Source organism: Ambystoma mexicanum, chromosome 12, assembly GCF_040938575.1.
Source record: "Ambystoma mexicanum isolate Mex_15411 chromosome 12, UKY_AmexF1_1, whole genome shotgun sequence".
Classification (NCBI taxonomy): domain Eukaryota; kingdom Metazoa; phylum Chordata; class Amphibia; order Caudata; family Ambystomatidae; genus Ambystoma; species Ambystoma mexicanum.
In genome coordinates, this window is record NC_090936.1 from 55894901 (window position 1) to 55918619 (window position 23719).

Here is a 23719-nt window from a genome sequence, read left to right on the forward strand (position 1 = left end):
ATCTAACAATTACATGGCCCAGCCCTCATAATTGTATTGTATGATGTATTATCTGGTATATCTGATCACAGGTCACTGCCTCACTGTAACCCAAGGCACAACCTGCACACATTGTAACTAAGTCTTCCTTGCAAGTAACAGTGCCACAATGCCCCTGGGCTGCCTGCGCGCTATATAAATTTAATAAATAAATAAATAAATAAATTGACCCAAAGGGATGGAAGTGGGGAGGAACGAGTGGTAGCATTTGCCTCTCTGCCTTTGAGAGCTTCAGAAGTTAATTACTCGGTTGTGGAGAGAGAAACACTAGCGGTATTCTGGGAAATACTACACTTTATATATTTTTTTTTGGGGTCAAAAGTTTCTGGTAAGGTCTGACCACAAACCATTAGTACAGATGATGGCCAACTTGGGACGGAGTAAAGGCTCTCCAAGGCTATCTAGTTAGTTGTTAGGCCTGAAAGGGTATGAATTTGGTGTCTGTTACCTACCAGGTAAGAGAAATTCAGTAGCAGATTTTCTTTCGAGAATGCCTGTAGACTCCATGGTGCACGAAGAATGTCATCAGGTAGATTAGTGAATGGTGGCGAGCATTGAAGAAGTAGCAATATGTGAAGACGAATGGGAAAATGCAATGGAAGATGACAGTGTTGAAATCATTTATAGAGTGGACGGCCTGGCAGGGATGTGCTAGATAGGTGAACCTTTCTCTGAAGTGAAAGATGAATTATACTTGGTAGGAACTAAAATAAGGAGGGGAGTGAAGTTTGTGCCTCCAGAAAATATTAGGAAAAGCTTGATCGAACTGGCGCATCAAGGTCATTTAAGAATACATGGCACAAAAAGATTACGTCAGAGTTAATGGTGGCCAGCTATGGACAGATTAGTTGAAAGGGAAGTAAGTGACTGTGTAGAGTGTGCCTTGAGTGACAAAAGCAAGGTTGAGCGGGAGACCCCTTTAATCCCAGTAGAAGTACTTCCCCAACCTTGGCAACGAGTGGCGGTGGATGTTATGGGTCCCATTCAGGGTTTGGGGGAAGAAACCAATTAATTTTGTGATGGTAGATCACCACTCCAAATGGTGGACAGGTGTGAATGAGTCCACCATAAGTGAACTAATCAGATTCTTAGAAAATGTTTTCTTTGGAGAAGGGTTTCCAAGTACGCTAGTGACAGATAATGGAGTGCAATTTACGTCTGAAATGATGACGACATTTTTGTGTGAGTACAGTTTCAAACATGTGAAAACAGCTCTATATCGCCCTACGGTAAATGGTTAAGTGGAGAGGGTGAATAGATTTTTCAAAGGACAGATTCAATTGGCGTTGAGGGCGGCTTTACCTTGGAAGGTAGTACTGAGACAATTGATTTGGGGGTTATAGCAACACACCACATTCAGTAACAAACATTTCTCTGTTTGTTTCATTGAAAGGACGTGAGCCAGGGACCAAAATGTGTCCAGGCTGGATGGGGGTGGCAACACCTTTGTGGGTGGATCGTGAGGAGGTAATGCAAGTTATTCAAAGAGGACAATAACATTTATTAAAGAGTGTTTGATAACTCGCATGGGGTGAAAGATCACAAATGGTCAGTTGGGGACATGGTTTGGATCAAAAATCCTCGCATGGGACCAACAAATGTCTGGAGAGCATGTTTTTGGGGCTGAAGAACATTTCTGCTGTAAAGGAATAGGTGGTGGTGGTTGTTGAGTGGGGTGAAGTATGGTCTAAAGGCAGGTTGGCCCCGTATAAGGAGGTGGCGGGGAGTAGTGAAGGGAATGAAGTGATGGGCTTGGAAATGAACAATGCTCCAGGACAGCAGTCTGGTGTTAGGGTTCCGGTCGGAACCAGGATGAGTTGTAGAGAAAGAAGAATGCCAAACCACTTGAAAGATTTAATTCAACAGCTCCTTGTTTCTGTTGTGTACAGCTTGGTGAAAAACCACAAGTGTTTCTGTTGTTTACATTGTGAGGAAACTTCACAAATGTAACATTTTCAATACTTTATCATAGGGTGCTTCATCAGTATGCACCAGTTAATCTTTAACTTACTAATTAAATTATTAGGATTCTGTGGAGGGTAAGATAGGTCATGTTCTTAGCCCCATGTTATGAGTTGCCTTCCTGTAATCATACTTCACAATAGAATGTATCGGTGTTCTGAGTTCCCTGTACCACATTCCACAATAGTGTATTAGTGTCATTTAGAGTGTTTGGTTTGAAAGGTTTACTGTTAGTATGTTGGAGCCAGCAGCACAGGCTGTGGCTCTGTGGGCTTCAATAAAGAACTTGTTTAACTCACCAAAATGTCATCCTTTCATGTTGCAATCCAACACAAGGGTATACAGCCAAACCAAAAAGTTCCAAATGGCTAATGTTCACATTTCCAAGGGGTGGCTCCCTTCCCCAGGTTCCTTTTACTAACTCCCAAAAGTTCAAACTAAGAATAATCAAGTTTCTTAAAGTTCAAAAGGATAACTCTATCCTTCTGGATACTGCAATCCACTCCCGGGGAAATGGCTCCCTTCTGCAGGTTTCTCTTCACAATCAAAGCAGGTTACAATCCAAAGGGTCTGAGTCCTCCTTGGAATTCTCCTTTTACTGTTTCACAAATTGGGTGCAGGTCCCAGACTTGCAGGTCACCTGGTATACTCCTCGGCCTGGTTGTTTCCAAATTAACAATAGCTGAAAGTATTGCGTGTGTGATTCTTCCTTGGTCTTTCTTTCTACAGCAGTTTATCACACATACTGGACTGTGCCTGGTGTTCTCTCCTGCCATGTCCTGGTTATAGTTTCTTTCATTGCTTTTCATACAGGTAGCCTTGCCTGGTGTACTCTCCTGCCAGGACTGGTATGCATTTGTTTTCAACATTGCATATCAGTACTTCTCATCTGCTCCTATTATCATTAATGTATATTTGGTACTTTTTCTTCCGTTCATTCAGCTTGTTTTACAAATATTCAGTAGACCTTGTCATCATGGTTCAACATACAACATACAATGTCTCACTCAGGTTTTTCCTCCTAAGTCTTCCCCAGGTTTGTATGGAGGCTCAATGACTCCAGTCACACTGTCTACCGCCTTGGCGTCCGAACCCTTTCCCTGGGCTCACCAGCTTTTTGTTCATGGCTTCTCTGGGTTCCCGACTCCAAGTGAGGTGTTTCTCCAGGCTCCTGCGGCTCTCCCTGTTGCTGTCGGCGTCTTCAGTGAGCATCTGCACTCTGGGCGGTGTCACAGTCTTTGCAGCCTTCAGGAAGCATGACTTGCTCCACTCTGCGTCCAGCGAGCCTCTCCAAAGCACGTTGCTTCTTGTATCGTATTCCACAAATCTTAATGTCTTTTTAAACAGTTCAAAACACAGTTTCTTGGGACTTTAGTCTTTGCCCCACTTGGGATGCGCATTCCGTATTTCTTCTCACTGCATGATTCACTTCCCTTACTTTCTCATAGTGTGTCGATCAAAGTCTTTCGATTGTACAGGGATTTTACTAGACCTCCTGTATAATCACTGTGACCTCTTTTAGCGACTCTCCTGCGGCTTCTGGTACCCATAGTTTCGCTCCGATGGGATCGACCAGAGTCTCTCTCGAATTAGCACCCATGTGGTGCTGTATTCCCTATGCAGCTGGTCTCCCCTCAACACTTCTTATAGTTACGCTTTTTACAGTTCAATAATCTTGGTTCAAACATGCCACTTTGTGCTTATCGGCGTAGGCTTGCCCTGTGTACTGTTGCCATCTGCTACAAGACATTGGTGCTATTGTTTGTGGTCTTAGGCTCTCTCCCACGAAGGTTCTGCGGGTCTGGGATGAAAAGGGCAAGGTCACTTCTCTCTCTCGATTCCTGCCACCTTTCTCCTTCGCTTGAACTACTGCATCTCCTTAGCCGTCTTTTCTTGCTGTCTGCCAACCTTTTATCCCTGTGGGGAAGGGAAAGGGCCGTCGGGAGTGTGTGATTCTGATCCATTGCCTGAATTTGACAGACCCTTGTATTGGGACATGTCGGGTAAATGGCTCTGGTGTTAGTCCATTGTCCTTGCGTTCGTGTTGCAAAAAGGGGGGCGACACTGGTTTGGAACGTCCTATGAAAAAGGATGGGGAAAAGGTGTTAAAGGACAGAGGATACCGCGTCTCACCCGTCGGTGTCCCACTCCCGGAGGACCCCCCATCCAGGTGATCCTCCCTCACTGGTCCACCCCCAGGAACTGGATCCAATAGCGATGGCCGTGTCCTGGCCACTTGGATGACAGATCCCCGGGGACTTGCTAGGTAGACGCCTTCAGGTTTCTCACAGACCATGGACCCTTCCATCGCCCTACACCCTAGGTAATGGATAAACAAGAAGGGTCATATAGAGCCAAGGAAGGGACGCTTCGAGAAAAAGTAGAGATCAAGAAACCAGATCCAAGATGTAAAGTTGAAAGCAGAAGGGAGGAAGTAAAAGGAAGCAACCCACCTCAGTTGGTCTTTTTTTCCTGTAGAGAAACAGGTAATCTAGCTAGACACTGTCCAAGGAATACAAAAGACGAACCTATGGAAATAGGCTGCTTGAAGGGTGAAGAGTGGGAAGAAGCGAGGAAGTGCCAGAGACCTTTAGCATCTGCTCATGTCAAACCCCTACCGAGTTCACTTATGAAAAAGGCTTGGGTGAATGGTAAACGGGTCAAGGCTTTAATCGACTTGAGTAGTAACCAGACCGCTATACGGGCTGATTTAGTTTCACCACCAGATATAAACCATGCAACCCTAGTCCGAGTAACCGGTGTACATGGAGACAACAAAATCTATCCTAAGATACCAGTAAACATCGAAATCCGGGGAAAGACCTGTGAAATACCATCTGGCATCATTCCAGGACTCCATGAGGAAGTTATTCTGGGGCGATACTTACCCATCGTCTCTACTCTGTTACAGGAATCTCCACCCCCCCACTCCTCTTTGAAGACTTTCTGCCCCAAAGATCCTACCAAGAAAGTCACGAGTCCCAAAATTCTCCAGTATGGGATTGGGAAAACTCAAAACCCATGAAACCCAAGACAGCCTTTGAAACCCAATTTATAGGTTATTGTAGATAGGCGGATAAGGTCCCTTCACCTCCACCTATTAACCCTTTAAGTGCCATGGGTATTTCTCCCCAGTGCCAGGGCCTTTTTTGGTGATTTTGGTATGTGGCCATTCAATGGCTTGTAATTTTTTTGTTACATGAGATATCTCGGCCAAATTTGGCTCCTTTTTTTCCCACATGTAGGCGGTCGTAACGCCACCCAGGAATCCTAGGTTGCTGTAGGGGGGTGAGAGAAAATAAGGAAAAAGTGCGAAAATGTAGGGTTTTTTCAAAAAATGCCAATAAAATGATGTACAAAGAAGCCTGTGTTTTTTTCCTTGTAAGAGATAGGAACAAATAGTTTGCTGTGCAGAGTTCCCCAATTTAGTGGCTTTCAGGAACAGGTTGAGTGGAAATGGAAATAAAATTATTTTGATGTGGTTATCAACCGTTTTGTGAGAGGTAGGCGATTTTTGCCATTTTTGCCAATTGGACATGCATGGACGGAATGGAAGAAAAGGGCAGGAAAGCCAAATTGGAGGACAGAAAGGCATATATTTCTGAAAAGTAGAAAAAATTCCAGGTTTAGGAAGGGGTGATTTGCATAGGTCAGGCAACAACTAGGTAGGGGAAACTGCCATCGAATGGGGGAAAAGCAGGAAAATGACTGGAAAAAAAAGGTATGTGTTGGACATGGTTGGCTTGGTACAGCAATGACTTCTATGAATTTTGAGAAAAGCAATGCTCCGCTACATTCCCCCGACTCTTGCAGTTAAGAGAGCATACAATTTTTGTAGTGTTTTTACAAAACAAGCAATACCACAAGCCAAACACTGAGCCATGGTACACAGGAGTTTTACGCTCACGGCCTGACCAGACGCACTTAGCATGTGTAAATTGGGAAAACCAATGTGGTGAGGAACGGCAAGCATACATTTTTTGAAAGAGCACAGGCAGACCTTTTCAAGGGTAGGTGACTTGTGCAGGTTACAAAAGTGTATGGTGGCTAAAGCAGCGACTAAACGTAGGTCACATTTGGGAAAAGAAAGGGTTGTGAGACAAAGGGCACCAGCAAATGGGTCAAAACATTATGAAAACCACACAAACACAACACATGGCCTACCGTCCCGCGTTCCCACAGGTGTCCCGATGAAAACGGTACCTCACATGTGTGGGTGCACCTACCTGGCCGCCAAGGGGAAAGCCTAAAACACAAGTAACCCCAAGTCTGTTTTCAGAGTGAAATCTCAGACATTCTGCCGACCGCACAACGTACAGATATGGGCCTCGGGTGTTCAAGCCACCGAGGAAAACAGGGAACCCCATGCATTTCCGAAAAGAGGACACCCGTGGGAATACGCAGAGGTATGATTTGCGCACATCGCCCCAGAATTTTTTACCCAGGCAGCCCCGCAAAGTCCGAAATGTCGGGAAAAAAACACTTTTTCCGCACATTTCGCTCGACGCACCCATCGAAACACGCCCCCAACAACACATGGCCTACCGTCACGCGTTCCCACAGGTGTCCCAATGAAAACGGTACCTCACATGTGTGGGTGCACCTACCTGGCCGCCAAGGGGAAAGCCTAAAACACAAGTAACCCCAAGTCTGTTTTCAGAGCGAAATCTCACATTCTGCCGACCGGCACAACGTACAGATATGGGCCTCGGGTGTCCAAGCCACCGAGGAAAACAGGGAACCCCATGCATTTCCGAAAAGAGGACATCCGTGGGAATCCGCAGAGGTATGATTTGCGCACATCGCCCCAGATTTTATTACCCAGACACCCCCGCAAAGTCTGAAATGTGCCCCGGACTTTGCGGGGGTGTCTGGGTAATAAAACACGTGTCCCAATGAAAACGGTACCTCACATGTGTGGGTGCACCTACCGGGGGCGCAAAAGGAAAAGGGTAACCCACTGGGAACCCCAAGCCTTTCGCCACTGCCCATTTTGTTCATGTGGGCAACCTACAGATTCGGGCCTAGGGTGTCGAAGCCAACAAGGAAAACAGGGAACCCCATGCATTTCCCAAAAGAGGACACCCGTGGGAAACCACAGAGGTCTGACTTACGCAAATCGGCCCAGAATGTAATACCCAGAACCACCAGCAAAGACCCACATGGGAGAAGGGTGCCCAAGGCCAGGGATATTACCGCCGACTTTGCTGGAGCCCTGGCTGCCCTGCGTTACAGCTTCTCCCCACCAAGGAGTCTCGGCAGTGTGCCAATACCTCCCCGAAGGGAAAAGCTGTAATGCTGCCCAGCCGCAACTCCAGGACAGTTGGAGGTGATCTGCCCAGACGGGCCATTCCCACCCACACCACCAACAATCCAGCCCCAGTCTCACCCACCCCACTGACAGTGGGCCCTAACCATAGAATAATAAAAAACAGTACTCACATAACGTTGCAGCTGCTCGGGTAGAAAAAGCTGTAAACAAAACAAAGAACATGTGTTACCTACGGTCACACCAGCAAAATGTGGCCCTCCCCGGGGGCAGATAAGGGGGGGGGGCTTTCCTGCACTCCTCCCTGGGCTGAGGCGTCCGTTCCTAGGAGCAGATATCTGGTCCCAGGGAGGGCTGCATGACTTGGCACCCACTCCATTGCGGGTGGGGGGGGGAGGGGGTCAACGCCCCATCCCATTAGAAAATTCCCTGACCCTTTGGGGTGCCCCACCGCCCCCCCCCCTAAAAAGCGTTCCACCATTTTCATTTTTTTCCTTTGGTAACCCAACTCCGCTTGGTGCAGAGGGTCACGTTGGTGTGCCAATCTGGCGCCGGGGTGCCCAAACCTTACTGCCCCACCCACTGGGGGGGCCTGTCCCACCATTTTTGGGGGCCCTCTCCCCTCTCACCCCAAATGGGTGGCGGGGGCACCTCATGCAGGCCTCCTCGGGCCTCCTACAAACGGCTGCGTGAGGTACACCCCACCTCCATTTGGGGTGGGGGGGGAGAGGGCCACCACAAAAGGTGGGGCAGGACCCCCAATAGATGGGGCAGTAGGGTTTGGGCACCCTGGGGGCAGATTGCCACACTAATGTGGCCATCTGCACCAAGCGAAGTTGGGTAAAAAAAAATAATACAAATTCATAGGCTGCTTTTTAGGGGGGGCTGAGGGACACCCTAAATTGACAGCGAATGATGTACTGCAACGGGGGGTGGCCCTCAGCCCTCCCCCACCCCAAATGGAGGGCCCCACCTCATGCAACCCTCCCTGGGGGCAGATAGGGGAGGGGCACCTCTTGCATCCCTCCCTGGGGTCAGATGCCCCTTCCTAGGAGCAGATATCTGCCCCCAGGGAGGGTTACAAGGGGTGCCCCCTTTCTACTTCGGTTGGGGGGGCACCCCCCCCTTTCATTCAGTAAAAAATCCATGGTGTCTAGTGGCCCCCACCCCCTTTTCCCATAATTTCACTTTTTTTTTTTACATTTCCTTGGGGCAGATGGTCAGCCATCTGCCCCAGGGTTCACATGCATGTACACCCATGCTTTGGGGGCCGGGAGGGGGAGAGGACTGCTTACTTGAAGCAGCCCCCCCCACCTCACAAACGGATCCATGGTGGTCTAGTGGGTTGCTGGTCACGGATCGAGCGCCCTGCGCCCGATCCGCGACCAGCAATGCCTCATATGTGGTGTCCTTGGACAGGGGAGAAAGTCCCCTTTCCAGGGACACCACTTTTTGATCAATCCGTGGTGGTCCAGTGGGCCCCAGGGCCCCAAACCCCCTCCCAACTCCCACCTCCCCTTGATTTTGTTTTTATTTTCACCCCTGGGGGCAGTGATTCGCTGCCCCCAGGGGTATCTGGCGCTGTGGCCCCATGCCTTGGGGCCACTGGGGGAGGGGGGCCGCTTACATAGTAAGCAGCCCCCCCTCCCCCTGCGTCACAAATGGATCTGCGTTGATCCACTGGCATTGCTGCCCGCGGATCGCGCGCCCTGCGCCCGATCCGCGGGCAGCAATGCCTCATATGTGGTGTCCTTGGAAAGGGGAGAAAGTCCCCTTTCCAGGGACACCACTTTTGATCCATCCCTGGTGGTCCAGTGGGCCCCAGGGCCCCAAACCCCCTCCCACCTCCCTCCATCCCTCGAATTATTATTATTATTATTTTTTTTTTTTATTTCACCCCTGGGGGCAGTGATTATCTGCCCCCAGGGGTCCCTGGCGCGGTGGCCCCATGCTTTGGGGCCACGGGGGAAGGGGGCCGCTTACCTAGTAAGCAGGCCCCCCTCCCCCCGCGTCACAAACGGATCTTCATTTGATCCGTGACGTTGCTGCCCGCGGATCGAGGCGCCCTGCGCCCGATCCGCGGGCAGCAATGCCACACAATTGGTATCGCTGGAAAGGGGAGAATCTCCCCTTTCCAACGATACCCGTCTCGATCTCCGGCTTGAAATACAGCCAGAGATCGAGGCTGACAAAGAAGGGAACTCACCTTCTTTATCCACCGCAGCAGCCGAAAATGGCTGCTGCGGTGGATTTACTTTCAGTTTCACGCCGACGTGCGTTACGCATGCCGACGTGAAACTGAAGGTAATGCAGCCCCCTGGCAGTGAGGGGGGACCTCCCCCTCACATAGCCCGGGGGTTGGATTACAGTTTTGAGCGATCCCTGCTTTGCAGGAATCGCTCAAAACAACGTGCCGAAAAGGACGAGCTATCTCGTCCTTGGCACTGCGTGTGCACTGTCAAGGACGAGATACCTCGCCCTTGGCACTTAAAGGGTTAAGGTCCGTTGGTGGAATATGCGAGAGTACCTGGACATATCTCACTCCTGTTCTTTGGCCAGCCTTAACAGCAAAACTAACCAAAAACCAGGTATATCCACCTCGCATAGGTGAAGGATATGTGAGTAGGATTGGGACACTGATGGGTGAGACGCGGTATCCCCCTTCTTTCAACACCTTTTCCCCATCCCACCACGTAGGATATTCCAAAACACTGCCCCTCCCCCCTTTTCCAATACGAACACTTTTGCATGACACGGAAGACAACGGTCTAACAACAGAGCCGTTTACCTGACATGTCCCAACACAAGGGTCAGGCAAAGTCAGGCAATTGACCTAAATCACTCGCATCTGATGGGCATTTCCCTTTCCCACAGGGATAAAAGGTGGCGCACAAGAACACATGACGAGCAAGGCAGACCGCATTACATAAAGGCTAACTCAGCACAGCAGTTCAAGAGGAGGCGAAAGATGGCGAATACCAAGAGGGCGACAAGGAGGGAAGTGACCTTGCCCTTTCCGGTCCAGGCCTGTGAAACCTCTGCAGATGGAAACATAAGACTGCGAACAAACGCCAGCGTGTGTTGCAGCAGATGTCTACGGCACGCAAGACCCTCCGCTGCTTATAACCAAGCCGGGGAGAGACGATCGTCTCAGTGGTACCAACCTTGACTCCAAAGCCAAGCGGTTCATCACAGTCTGTGAATCGAGGGGCGTGTCGATTAGAAACCAAACTGTGTGTTATGAAAAGTAGCCAAAGGATAATTTGAACTTTTAAAGATACGAATGAGAAACGAGGCGAAAACCAGCAACAGAGGAGGCTGGCACCTCGTGGGTGCTCAAGCAGGAAACTCTGGGAGATTACCCAATGGTAGAAAGACTACCATAACCAGAAGGCCTTAGGAAGAGGCAAAGATAGGTCAAAGTGGTCATACAGGGGACTTGTCAAATCCTCTGTACCGTCGAAAGTCTTTGACCGACATATGATTGAGAAAGCAAAGGGAAGTGAATCCCGCATGGAGAACATTTAATACATGAACTGTGTTCCGTAAAAATTAGCAAGAGTGAACCCGGTGGAGGGATGCTGATGAGAGAATGCAAAGTCTAAATCCCATGATGAACTGTCTATAACCATCAGCGAGAGTGAACCCGGCAGATGGAAGCCGACAGCCAAAGGTCGGTGAGAGTGAACCTGCAGATGGAAACCAGTATCGAGGGGCAAAGCCCGAAAATTTGTTTAAAAGGACCATAAGATTTGTGAAAGCAGAAAATATTGCAAGACAAGAGGAAGGAAAGTGTCTCCTTTGTCAATTGGGATCCGATCCTGTCCGAGGGAGACACGGGTGGAAAGCGATCACCCAAAGTTCACTGAGAAGGTAACTGTCTTGTGTATTTGTTGAATACACTTTTGCGAAGGGTCTACGCCCGGAAGAGGGGGACCCAGGGGTGAAGCCGTTGCACAAAGTCTATGCAAAGCAGACCTTTGTGTTTGTTTGTCTCGAAGGAAAGAGACTTTTATTGAAAAAAGAATTTGCCATCGAACATCGAAGAACCTGACCGCTGGAACGGAATGGTCAGCTCGTGCTGGGAAGGCTCGAGTGTGTGCTGTGCTCCAGTCCCAACTTGTCCCATGCTAAAAACATGGGATAGGGAGACCTCAAGGCAATCACGTCCTAACTTATTATTTGAACACTGTTTCCTTTATTTTGATACCCTATCCAACACTCTTTCTGTAATTAGGTGTAAGGAATTGGCAATAGGTTTTTCTTAGTACAGGCCTTTTTATTTTGACACAACGCCACTAGGACTGCCTTATTTTTCATTTGAAGGTCGACGCTTGCTCCCATCTTAGATTTAGGTTTAGTTTAGGCGGTATTTCCACCCTGCATTTATTGTTCAATGAACACGCTTGAATTTTGAACACTTGTGTCTGTCTTTACTGTTGCCACCATGGGTTCCTTACAGTCAGCAAGTATGGTAGATGGTGACTTTCTCAGGCCAGCTCGCTCATCATGAAGGTTCTTCAGCCCCTCTACCAAGAAATAACCTGTTCTATGGGAAGGTGCCCACTCAGGAGGGTCTACAACCACGTTTTAGCTCACTGTACCTTTCACAGAGGAGAAATATCCATTTGCATGTCAGTCTTTTTCCCAACCACAAGGGCAGACCAGCACTGAAATGCTAGGCAATACTCCTCTGAACACGATAAAAGGCCTAACCATTTTTGTTTATCCGGTGCTTCCACCTGCTTCCATCGCCTTAGAATGGCCTTCCTAGCAGAGAATAGAACTGTGTGTAGGAATTTGCGTGTTGTGGAATCGTCGTGCCTCTCCTCACTAGCGAGACCAAAAACTATTGCAGTCCAGTTGCAGGGACATCACAGTTTGTAATTCTGGTTAGGCGTTGTGTTCATATCCCCTAGAATGGTTGCATTACTGGGCATGTCCAGAAAATGTGGCCTCTGGAACCCACCTCCCCACACTGGGCCTCATTACAAGTGTGGCGGTCTGGAAATAAGGCTGCCGGTGGCACAGCACCTGCTCCCTTTCCGTACCGCCACACTACAACTCTGCAGGCAGGGGCCGTTGCGCCAGACAGGTCTGACCTGCCGGATGCAGCAGCACCCACCTGCAGAGTTTTCACAGAAGCACCGGCACCCTTAGCAATGGTGCTTGTGCTTCCGTCTCCCCACTCCCATGGAGTCCTAAAGGACTCCAAGGGGATGTGGAACAACATTTTCCGGCGCACGATATCCCAGGCCGCTGGGCCTTGTACCCCGGTGCCATCGGGTGCCGGAAAAAAGTGTACCGAATCCGGTGGCCAACCTGCCAGTCGCACAGGCGGGTTACCGCCGAACTCGTGATGAGGCCCACTGTCTCCAACAATAAAGTAACTGGGTGAAACCCATGGCATATAGTTTCGGGGGTGTAGTGTGCCCGCTGCAGAATCTTATATTACATCTGCCCGTGTTTGCTACTACAGGACACCTCTTTAATCGCTCCGAAGGTGCTATACATATCTTCTGTGTAAAGTGGTGTGTCGACGTCTTCATCCCATAATTCAGCTAGTGTTCCTTTTAAGGTTGTGCGGTATGCAAAAGTCATAGAAGGTCCAACGTCTAGGGAACTCGGACACATCCCGTCCTAGGTGATGGTTATTTAGCTCTAGATTCTACCGTAGTGAATCTGTATGACACTTGATTGTATGGAGTGGTATGCCAGCCATTCCTGAAGGGCAAGGCCCAGTTTATCCCTAACCGCGGGGAATGGCATTATGGTCTCGTCGTCGTATAGGTCCTTTACTCGTATGACACCCCAGTAAGCAGTTTGCCGGCCACGTATCTGTGAAGGGGGACCAATGGACATCACATCATTCAGTCTATGCCAGGGTGGGAATTTGTGAACATTGGTCCCGGTCATCATGTGCATTCAATGCCAATCGGTAACCGTGGGGCATATGATGGGGTGAGTTTTGATCAGTGTTGGGAGTCTTCTAGGTGGGATGTGTGAGAAATCAAAGGGTGTCTCACTGCTCAGTCCACTGGGAACTGTCATGCAGGTGGCCAGGACACAACCATCGCCTCTGTATCCAGTTCCTGGGGGTGGAGCAGTGTGGGAGGATCACCTGGATGAGAGGTCCCATGGGAGTGGATACCCAGAGAAATGTGGTATATCTGTTCCCATTTTCCTGTAGAACACCCTCATTCCATGTACTATCTAGCAATTTTACCCCCTCGCCCTTTTCCTACACACATTCTGCTGCACGGACAATGCACTTCAGGGAAAGACAGACTCGCACACAGCCAGTCTCTTTCACATGTCCCAACATCATGGTCAGGCAGAGTCAGGCACTTAATCTTAATGACTCGCACCTGAATCCTGTTACCTTTTCCCACTGGGATAAAAGGCGGAGCATGGGAGCACCAAGAGAGCAAGGTGAGAAGGGCAAACGAAGCGAGCAAAACCAGTAGAACGGAAGGGCAGGAAATCCCAGGAAGGCGATGCGACCATGGAAGCAGAGCAGACGGGATCAGGAGGTGAATGAAAGGCTGTGGTCCTACCCGCTGCTGGGTGAAGGTCGCTGTGGAATCCCAAAGCGGCAACTTACTGCTACTGCAGAAGGTCACAGTGGTACCTCCTGCATGTGCGGTGTGAGAAAGGAGGCTAATTCGCTGATTATAGAACTTAGAATGAATGGCCACCTCTGCCTAACTTGTTAGATTCTGCTGCATTCAAGTGTGTCTCTTGGAGGAACAAAATGTCACCATTAAGGTTTCTAACATAATTAGGGAGACCCCGTCGCTTAATGGGGTGGATCAGGCCTTGAATATTCAAGTTAATACAGTAAAGCAATACCATAGGGCCCAATGAAATGGTATGTCGCCCCTCTGCCGTGCTCAAACATTCAGGAGCAATCCATAGTGGGCTGAACCATAGCGGCTGCTGTCCCCTGGCCACATGGGAGGAGGCTGCCGCCTGGGAATCCGTGATGACTCCATTAGCTCACGATTCTTCTGTTGCTTAGTCTTGTAGTTTCGTTGTGCTGAAGATCTGTAAGGCCCATCCTTTTTCTTTTCAAGTGTTCCAACTCTTAATTTCGACTCCTAGTTTTTTCTTGTCTAGCCTATTGCTATATACCATTCTTATTGGTCTCTGTGCCTACGAAAGGGCTCCTCTTTGTTCTATATGTAACTCCTCTCTGTGTACTTTTTGTGTCTATCCTCTTTTGATTCGGTCAATTCTGTGTTCTCTTTTTGATAGCTTCCCTTCTAATCTCGATTTATTTTTAAGTGCCTTCATTGTTTCGTTCCACCCGATCTCGCCTCCTTGATCACCTTCTACTCTCCACCACATGCTCTGAGATCTTCCCCAGTTACTGCTGGTTATCCCTCACCCCCTTTTTTTTTTTAACTGTAGCTGTTGCTTGTTTTCTTTACTGTCAAGTGAACAGTGGAATAATCTTCCACTGGCCATGCATTCTGTTCCGCTCTCATCTATGGGACTGTCTTCTATATCTGTTATCCTCTTGATTTCATCGTTTTGAATTCTGGACTCGATCATTTCATTTGACCGTTTTCCGCATATTCAGCAGTTTGGCAAAAACGCTATATACGTTACACATAGAGTACATGTAAACGTGTGCAACGGATCAGTATGGGAAATTTCACTGCAGTCCATCAGAGCAGCATTGATGTTTTGTTGCACAGCTACATTGATGGTGACCAGCTTAATCTGTCTGTGGAGGGCCCAGTTGGATAATTTACCAGGGTTTTCTTAAGATATTGGGCCATATGGAAACCATTTTTTTTTTGCCCCTGCCATGCCTTCTTTTTGGTGGAGCTGTCTCTTCCATGTGGTGAACATCTTGGAGTAATAATCCATGAAGAGATGTTCTTGCGTTCCCCGTAATGTAGCGCCCTGAGATACTGTGTCTTCCAAGAGGAGATTACGGAGGATGTTTTTTCCGTCAGCCTCTGAGCCATTGCTTTAAGGATGACAGTCTGGATGCGGATCGACTACTGCAGCAGACTCTCTAAAGTGACATCCTGTGCATGCAGGGGGTCCATAAGCTCTGCAGAGAAGTCTAACATGCTTGCGAGATAGCCGTAACATTTGTTGGTGTCCATTTTCAGAACTCTACTTTGAAACTATTATTTGCACAACCATAAACTGTGAGCCTTGCTTGTGTGTCTAATCCTAGCCGAGCTTCGCTTACAGCAGAAGTAAAGTTCAAGTCCATTGCCCCCATCAGGCAGGTCGTAGTCTGCCGTCAGTGTGATTTACAGCTAAGGCATTCATATGCTGTCAATAAAAGCCATTGTGTGTGTAAGCGCTTTATTAAATCTGTTGTTTTTTCTCTTTAATGTCAGGAAAAGGCCATTCCTTGTTTGCTGCGCCTAAGACAGACAAATGACGAGTTCCTCCAGGCTGCTGTCCGCGAAGCCCTGGCTTTAATTGGGTACATAGACCCTGTGAGGGGCCAAGGAATTAGAGTACTCACTATTGATGGTGGAGGCACAAGGTAAGTCTGCAAGCACCATTGCAGGGGAGAACTCTGAATGGTTCAGCTCTCATAATAAAGGGGTGTCTGAGATGCAGAAGTGAGCAAATCAATCATGCTGTCAAAAAGCTTACATTTTCACTGTATTCCGGGAACAAAGATTCGGTCTCACGCCAGATCAGTAACCCTAAATTAGAATGCTATTAAGTATGCAAAATTACTGTATTCATTAAAATTTAAGTTACGTTGTCGAACATGGCCTGGGTTTGTCTTTGAGTACTTACCCATTCCTCCCTGGGGAAGTTGTGCATTGTATTTGGTTCTTTCACACCCAGGTGATCCTGCAGGAAGCTGATCTCGTAAGTGGTGACTTCCAGCCGAAGCCCAGCTCTTTGCCAGACCAGAGACGGGGCATTTACTGGCTCCACCTTCCTGCTGCTTTCAAAGGCACAGGAGAAGCTTATGGAAATGTTAGATAAGGCTTTGGGTACAATGGAGGGTAAAAGTGCCTCTGTGGCATATGTTTCTCTATATGCTCGCGTCCGATTGCTCATAAGAACATGTCACCATCACAAGTTACGTAGCGAGCATGCTGGGCTGACGGGAAGTGCATGTTGATTTGTAGCAAGGGACACATCGATGCAATTGTAGATGTAGAATACAAGTTTGGCGTGACAGAGAAGGGCTTCGGACCAAAACCACTGGTTATTCATCTGTGAGCAAACCATGTGTAACCACATTAGGTAGTCCCTCCTCGGGCAGAGCTTGTGATGGCCAGATTTATGGGCTGTGGGTTTGGTAATGGTCCGTGCAGAGATGATATGGTCGTACGTGATGACCATGCCTTAGTAGCCTGGTAGCCTACGAAGTGAGCTTCTAAAGGTGCAGACTAACGGGCTGATGGAAAGATGACCTAAGGGAGAGTGCTCTACTTTCAGCAGGCACGCGACACCTATGCAACTACCGTCGGTGCTGGTCAAGTGAGCCGGATTTTCTGAGACCGGAGATCCCCCAAAAAGTCTCCTCAGATCCGGGAAAACAATGTACTGCCCTTCAGGGGTTTTAATGGTTGCAGTTTGAACACAAATCTCCGAGACAAAGGTCAAGAGATTTACCCACTAGACCACTTGAACCTCTGGTTAGGGTCCATGTGAAATGCTAGTGTAAATTGCATTCTGCAGAAAATATTAAAGCAAACTCTGCATGTTTAGAAAGTTTGCACCTTTTATACTTTGCTTGCAACATCATAGGAAATACCCCTTTCCTTGGGTATTTTTCAGGTGCTAATAAAAAAACACCTGAAATGTAAATGCTTATTAATGGGGCACTTAAAAAAATGTCCTGCATTTGCCATTTGCCCCCTGCAACTCCCCTGTCCCCCAGAATCCTCCACCCACCCCCCACACACCTCCTTGCTGGTGGGATGCCACAGTAAAGATATTCCATTTCCAGCACTGACTGCCGTACCACTCTGACATTGGAGTGGACTTGTTTTTGATGAACATTCAGGCTATGTTATTTATTTAAGGTAAAATTGTGAATTTGGAGGGGAGCAGGTGGTGTCATTACGCACGGTTGGAGCAAAGAATGCTGTACAATTTTGCATTGATAATGGAACTCTGAAATAAACATCTTAAGTGTTTTAGGTTCTTGCATTTCACGTGGAGCCAAGCAGCATGTTGCAAAGGCGAATCTCGCGGAAGGATCAACTTAGCCTTTCATCCTTCCGATGTCGATAAATTGTGCACCATTAAATGGGTTAATAATAACACACTTTTCCAGCATGGGGTCTGGCATGGATTCACATGCTCATGAATATTCCCCGTCGTCAGGCTGGGAATCCTCAGTAAAGAAAAATCAGTATCAGTTTCGTTTCTGATCTGTCTTTCGTAGTAGTAACCAATCACTGATCTCTGCGTCATACTGACCACAGCCAATGACTGCCATCTCCCTAAGCCCCGCCTCTGGCAGCCATCTTCAGATTTTTACCGCACGTTCAAGTGTTGGGATCCTCGTGCTATTGCTCTCGAGCTTTAGTGCTTTTTTCGTGCTTTTTCTTAGGAAAAATTTCTCTTTTTCGGTCAAAAGAGCCTCAAGCTTCACCGTTTCTTTATCCGATCAACGGGGACCCGTGTCGGATTCTTCTACGCCCCTCAAGGGTGAAGATTTCGTCGAGCCACGCTTTTGGAGGACTCCAGAAGTTTCTCAGGCCCATCTCGATCATGGCCCAGGAGAAGGGCAGCTCGACGCCCGGAAGCTGTTCAGGGTCTGCCCTGGATGCCAGCTTCAAAATGTCTTTAAGGAGGACGAACACTCCCTTTGCCTCTACTGCCTGCATGAGGACAAGACGCACGTGGAGAAGGACTGCGTTTTGCGGCAATATGTCGGAGCGGACCATGAAGGACCGCCATCTGCGTCTCGCCAACTGGCTGGAAGGGAAGAGCCCGTCGGGCGAGAAGAAGAAGAAGAAGAAGTCCGAGCGGTCTTCTAAGACCTTTGAGGGCGCCCCAGCGACGGGGGTCCAACAGAAGGCCAAGCACCGCGAGTCCGCTGGCACCGGGAGCGCCGAACGGTCGGGCTCTACGGGCGCCAGTCAGGGCGCATCCTCCCCGGCGCCATCAACCACGAGCCAACGCTCTGGCTCGGGTAAGAGGAAGGCCGAGCACCCGGCGAAGCTCCTGGAGAGACCCCGGTCGAGCTCGAAGGCCCCATTGGAGGGGGAGCGAGGCGGTGACCCTCCCCCCAAGGAGAAGGCGGTGAGCGCACCTAAAGTGGTGAAAGCCTTAATCCACCCGGCCAAGGCCTCTATCGAGACAGTCGCGGCGGCCCTGGCTCAGCCTGTGGAGGCTACACCAGTGGTGGCGACCTCGGGGCCCAGAGTCTCCCTGCCACCGCGGAGGGAGTCCTCTTTCATGCCCATCGACAGGACCCCCGTGAAACCTCCGACGGAGAAGAAAAAGGGGGGCAGGAGGTCCTCGTGGATTCGGCCTCAACCTCTGAGGAGGAGCTAATCAAAGTCTTAAGCCACGGCGTTGGTGTGGAAGAAGACCAGCCCGTCGGGAGGGACCCCGACGTAGGAGACGACGAGAACGTCAAGGGTGCCGACGGGGCTCCTGACCGCCCGTCAGACTCCCCTCAACCAGTGCCGCAAGACAACTCGGTGGCCATTTTGTTGGCTATACAGTCCTTATGCTCGGAGATAAGGACGAGATTGCCGTTACCACCAACGGAGGAACCTCTCCCGACAGGGGACGCGGAGCCAGGCCCTTCTGGAAGCCCCCCTCCTAAGAGAAGAAGGATTCATCCTCCACCTCCTTTTCAATCATCGCGCCCTGCTCAGCCATCCTCCCCGTCCACGACCCGTGGGGATGATACGGGGACTGACACGGCCGCGACGGGCACAGACGATGAGGTTTACGACGAGGATCTCCCGTCGTCACCTCCTCCCCGGGCTTCCCCGCCCGACGAGATTGGATCGTTTCATGCCATGATCGCCAGGGCATCCAAGCTTTTCTAGTTCTACACGGAAGAGAAGAAGAAGGAAGGTTTCCTTTTTCAACGGCGTGAGACCAAGAGGAAGACGGTCCTCGCTGTACCTCTACTGGACGATATCTGGGATGAGGGTCTCGCCCTCCTCAAGAACCCATCCACAACGCCTGCGAGAAGGGACCGGTACGAGAAGAAGTACCGGGTCCCGGACGCGGCCCCCTTGTGCCTTCGGGCACAGCCGACCCCAGACTCCGTCGTCTCCGCGGCGGCCAGGAAGAAAGCGGGGGGGGGCCTCGGCCTCTACGTCAACCTCCCCGCCGGACGGCGAGAGAAAGAAATTGGACACGATGGGACGCAGAGTCATCTCATCGGAAGCAACGACGATTAAGGCTGCCAACGCCTTGGCTATCGTAGCCCGCTACGACAGGGAGTTGTGGTACAAAATCGCCCCCCTGCTGGACTTCTTACCAGACGACAAGAGGGCGGAGGCCCTAGAGATCTTGCAGGAAGGAGAAGTGGCGTCGGACCACGCCATTACGATAGCGACGGACATCGGTGACACTGGATTTCGCCAGTTGGGCAACGGCGTGTGCCTTAGACGGCGTGGATGGCTCAAGGCAACTGACTTCCGTCAGGACGTGCAGACCAGAGTCTTGGACATGCCGTTCGACGGGAACAACCTGTTTGGGAAAACAGTGGACGATTCCCTACAAGCCATCAAGACGGAAACGGAGACGGCCCGGGCTCTTGGTGTTCTCCAGCAACGACGGCCGCCCTTTCGGAGCGGCGGAGGCAAGCAGGGTGCCTCCAAAGGTTCCGGCGGCGGATTTTCCACCTATCGTCAAGCGGCCCGTTCGTCGTCGCAAGAAGCCTACAGGGGACGAGGCAAGTCGGGCGGACCCCGCCGTCGTCGCCAAGGAGGGCAAGGCGGCAAAGCCTCGGCGAAGCAGGACTCAACCGGCCGTGGGGTCGGGCCCCCACCGAAGCACCCCGGTGGGAGGCCGGCTGGCGAACTTTGTCAGCTTGTGGGAGTCCATCTCCACCGACCGTTGGGTGCTGGACGCCCTGGCCCAGGGTCACGCGCTCGAGTTTCTAAAGAAGTGCCCGCGCGTCCCCCCCGTGGCCAGGAAGGAACATCACGTCCCTCAACTTCTCTTGGAGGTAAAGGCGATGCTCAAGAAAGGCGCCATCGAGCTCGTCCCAAAGAGGCTTCGGGGCTCCGGAGTTTACTCAAGATACTTCCTCGTGAAGAAGAAGACGGGAGGATGGCGTCCCATCCTGGACCTACGACGACTAAACAAATTCATCAAGGCACAGAAGTTCCGGATGGTCACCCTCCAGCACGTCCTGGGTCAACTGGAGGAGGGCGATTTCCTGTCGTCGTTGGATTTGGAGGATGCCTACTTCCATATCCCCATCCTAAAGGGACACCGAAAGTTTCTCAGATTCGTGGTCCGAGGGCGTCACTACCAGTTCAGAGCCCTTCCCTTCGGATTGAGGTCGGCACCCAGGGTGTTCACCAAGTGCCTCGCACCGGTGGCGGCGCGGCTGCGCCTGGAGGGGATCCACGTCTACCCCTACCTGGACGACTGGCTCATCCGAGCAAAGACAAAGGAGCTCGCCGCGGAGCACACGGCGAGGACGTCCAACTACTCACGGACCTGGGATTCTCCATAAACTACACCAAGTCCCACCTGGTGCCCGCTCAAGACGCACTGTTTCTGGGAGCGAAGCTCGACACAGTGGCGCGTCTGGCCTCTCCGTCGGAGGAAAGGACAAGGGCCATCTTGGGCAAGGTGCAGCGGTTGCTGGTTGCGGACGCGGCCAGGGTGAGGTCCATCAAGTCCCTCCTCGGAATGATGTCTTCTTGCATTTATCTCGTCCACCTGTGCAGGCTTCGGATGCGCCCGTTACAGGAGTTCCTGGACGCTCGCTGGATCCAGACGACAGGCAGCTTCGAGGACAGGATCACACTCGACGAGAGCTCCCGACGAGCGATCCGGTGGTGGGGCACCCGCGCGCATCTGACGGCGGGCATGGACTTCCAGACCCCGGGCCATCAGAAGACAGTGACCACGGATGCCTCCCTGGAAGGGTGGGGAGCGCACACCGAAAATCTGCACGCGAGGGGCCTTTGGCTGCCGACGGAGAAGTCCCTCCATATCAACGTCCTGGAACTCCGTGCAGTGTTTTGGGCTCTCAGGTCCTTTCTTCCGTCCCTCAAGGGCAAGGTGGTGAGGATCTTCACCGACAACACCACCACCATGTTCTACATCAGGAAGCAGGGCGGTACCAGATCCCCAGCCCTGTCCAAGGAGGCTCAGGATCTGTGGCATTGGGCCGTCGCCCAAGGGATGTTTCTGGTGCCGTTCCATCTGGCAGTGATAAAAAACACCATCGCTGACTCGCTCAGCAGAGAGCTGCGCTCGTGCCACGAGTGGGAACTACGACAGGATCTAGTGGACCGCCTCTTCCGACGGTGGGGCACACCCCAGATCGATCTGTTCGCGACAGCATCGAACTCCGAGTGCCGGAGGTTCGCCAGCAGGTTTCCCCAGCCGAGGAGCATGGCCGATGCTTTCTCGTTCCCCTGGGAGGGCCTGTTCCTATATGCATTCCCTCCATTGCCGCTGCTGATCCGGCTCATCAACCAGCTCAAGAGGTCACGGTGCAGGATGATCCTCGTCGCACCTGCGTGGCCGAGGCAGATATGGTTCCCGGACCTTCTGGACTTGTCAGCGTCCCCGTCAATCAAGCTGCCAGTGGACGCGGATCTTCTCTCCAGAGAAGGAGGCGCCATCCTCCATCACGACCCGAAGTCACTGAACTTGCAGGCCTGGCTCCTGCAGCGTTAGAGTTTGGAGGTTACGACATACCGGCCGACTGCAGAGAGGTTCTTGCAAAGGCCAGGGCGTCCTCAACTCTTAAATGCTACGGACACAAATGGAAGAGGTTCTCTGTCTGGTGCCACGCACAGAAGATTAACCCTCTACGGATTACGGCTTCTCAAGTTCTGCCGTACCTACTGACGCTGGCCAAGGCTGGACTAGCGCACGCTTCCATCAAGATTCATCTTGCTGCGATCTCCCGATACACCAGAACCACGGGACGGACGTCTTTGTGGTCTCATCGTCTGGTGAAAGAATTCATGAAGGGACTGTTCAGATCGTTCCCGCCGGTGAAGGCCCCGGCCCCGGCGTGGGAGCTCAACGTGGTGCTGACCAAGCTCATGGGACCTCCGTTCGAGCCTCTGCACTCAGCTCCGTTGAAGTTCTTTTCGTGGAAAACAGCGTTTCTTGTGGCCATCACCTCTGCACGACGGGTGGGTGAGATCCAGGCCCTTTCCTGCAAGCCCCCGTACTTGACTTTTCACGACACAAGGGTAGTGCTCAGGACGCACCCCTCCTTCATGCCCAAGGTGCCGTTGGACTTCCACCTCAACGAACCCTTGGTGTTGCCTGTTTTCTTCCCGTCGCCTTCGTCGCCAGCTGAAAGGACTTTGCACTCGCTGGATGTGGCTAGAGCGCTGAAGTTCTACGTGGACCCGCACGAAGAGTTTTTGGAAGGCGTCACAACTTTTTGTGAACTTTGGACCTGTCAATCAGGGGAAGGCTCTCTTGAAGGCTTCCATTTCCAGATGGCTCTCCGGCTGTATCATGTACTGTCATCGGTTGGCAAACCGACCGCTGCCTGGCCGTCCGAGAGCCCATTCCACCAGAGCGATCGCAGCTACCACGGCGTTCCTATCTGGTGTGCCCTTGCTGGACATCTGCAGGGCTGCTACGTGGAGGTCGACGCACACCTTCACGAAATTCTACTGCGTCGATCGGGATTCCAGGGAGGAGTCCAGGGCCGGCCAAGCAGTGCTGCGCAACCTGTTCGCCTAAGGTGAGCCTGGTGAGGAGGTAAGAATTGCTGAATGTTGACTTTTGGATGTAATGCTTAATGTTGAGCCTTTGCCACCTCCCGTGGTTGTGCATGTGTGTACTGCTATGTATTCTTTTATTCATGAGCATGTGAATCCATGCCAGACCCCATGCTGGAGAAGGAACAAGTTACTTACCTGTAACTGTTGTTCTCCAGCATGGGTCTGGCATGGAATCACATGCGAACCCTCCCGCCTACCCCTCTGCGGCTCTTTACTTGGTCATACTGCCACTTCACGTGCTACCAAATCTGAAGATGGCTGCCAGAGGCGGGGCTGAGGGAGATGGCAGCCATTGGCTGTGGTCAGTATGACGCAGAGATCAGTGATTGGTTACTACTACGAAAGACAGATCAGAAACGAAACTGATACTGATTTTTTCTTTACCGAGGATTCCCAGCCTGACGACGGGGAATATTCATGAGCATGTGAATCCATGCCAGACCCATGCTGGAGAACAACTGTTACAGGTAAGTAACTTGTTCCTTCTATGCTTAGAGGTGAGGGGAATCCAGTGCGAAGTTCAAACTAGTGTCTT

The 23719-nt window shown here is 50.8% G+C and overlaps 1 protein-coding gene across 1 annotated transcript in view; it reads left to right on the top strand.

Annotated features, from left to right (window-relative positions):
• PNPLA8 (patatin like phospholipase domain containing 8) overlaps positions 1 to 23719 on the top strand; it is a 188887-nt gene that overhangs the window by 49894 nt on the left and 115274 nt on the right. Inside the window, exon 4 of the mRNA XM_069627957.1 lies at positions 15637 to 15788. Within this exon, the coding sequence (XP_069484058.1) occupies positions 15637 to 15788 (152 nt within the window). The remainder of the gene's footprint in view (positions 1 to 15636; positions 15789 to 23719) is intronic.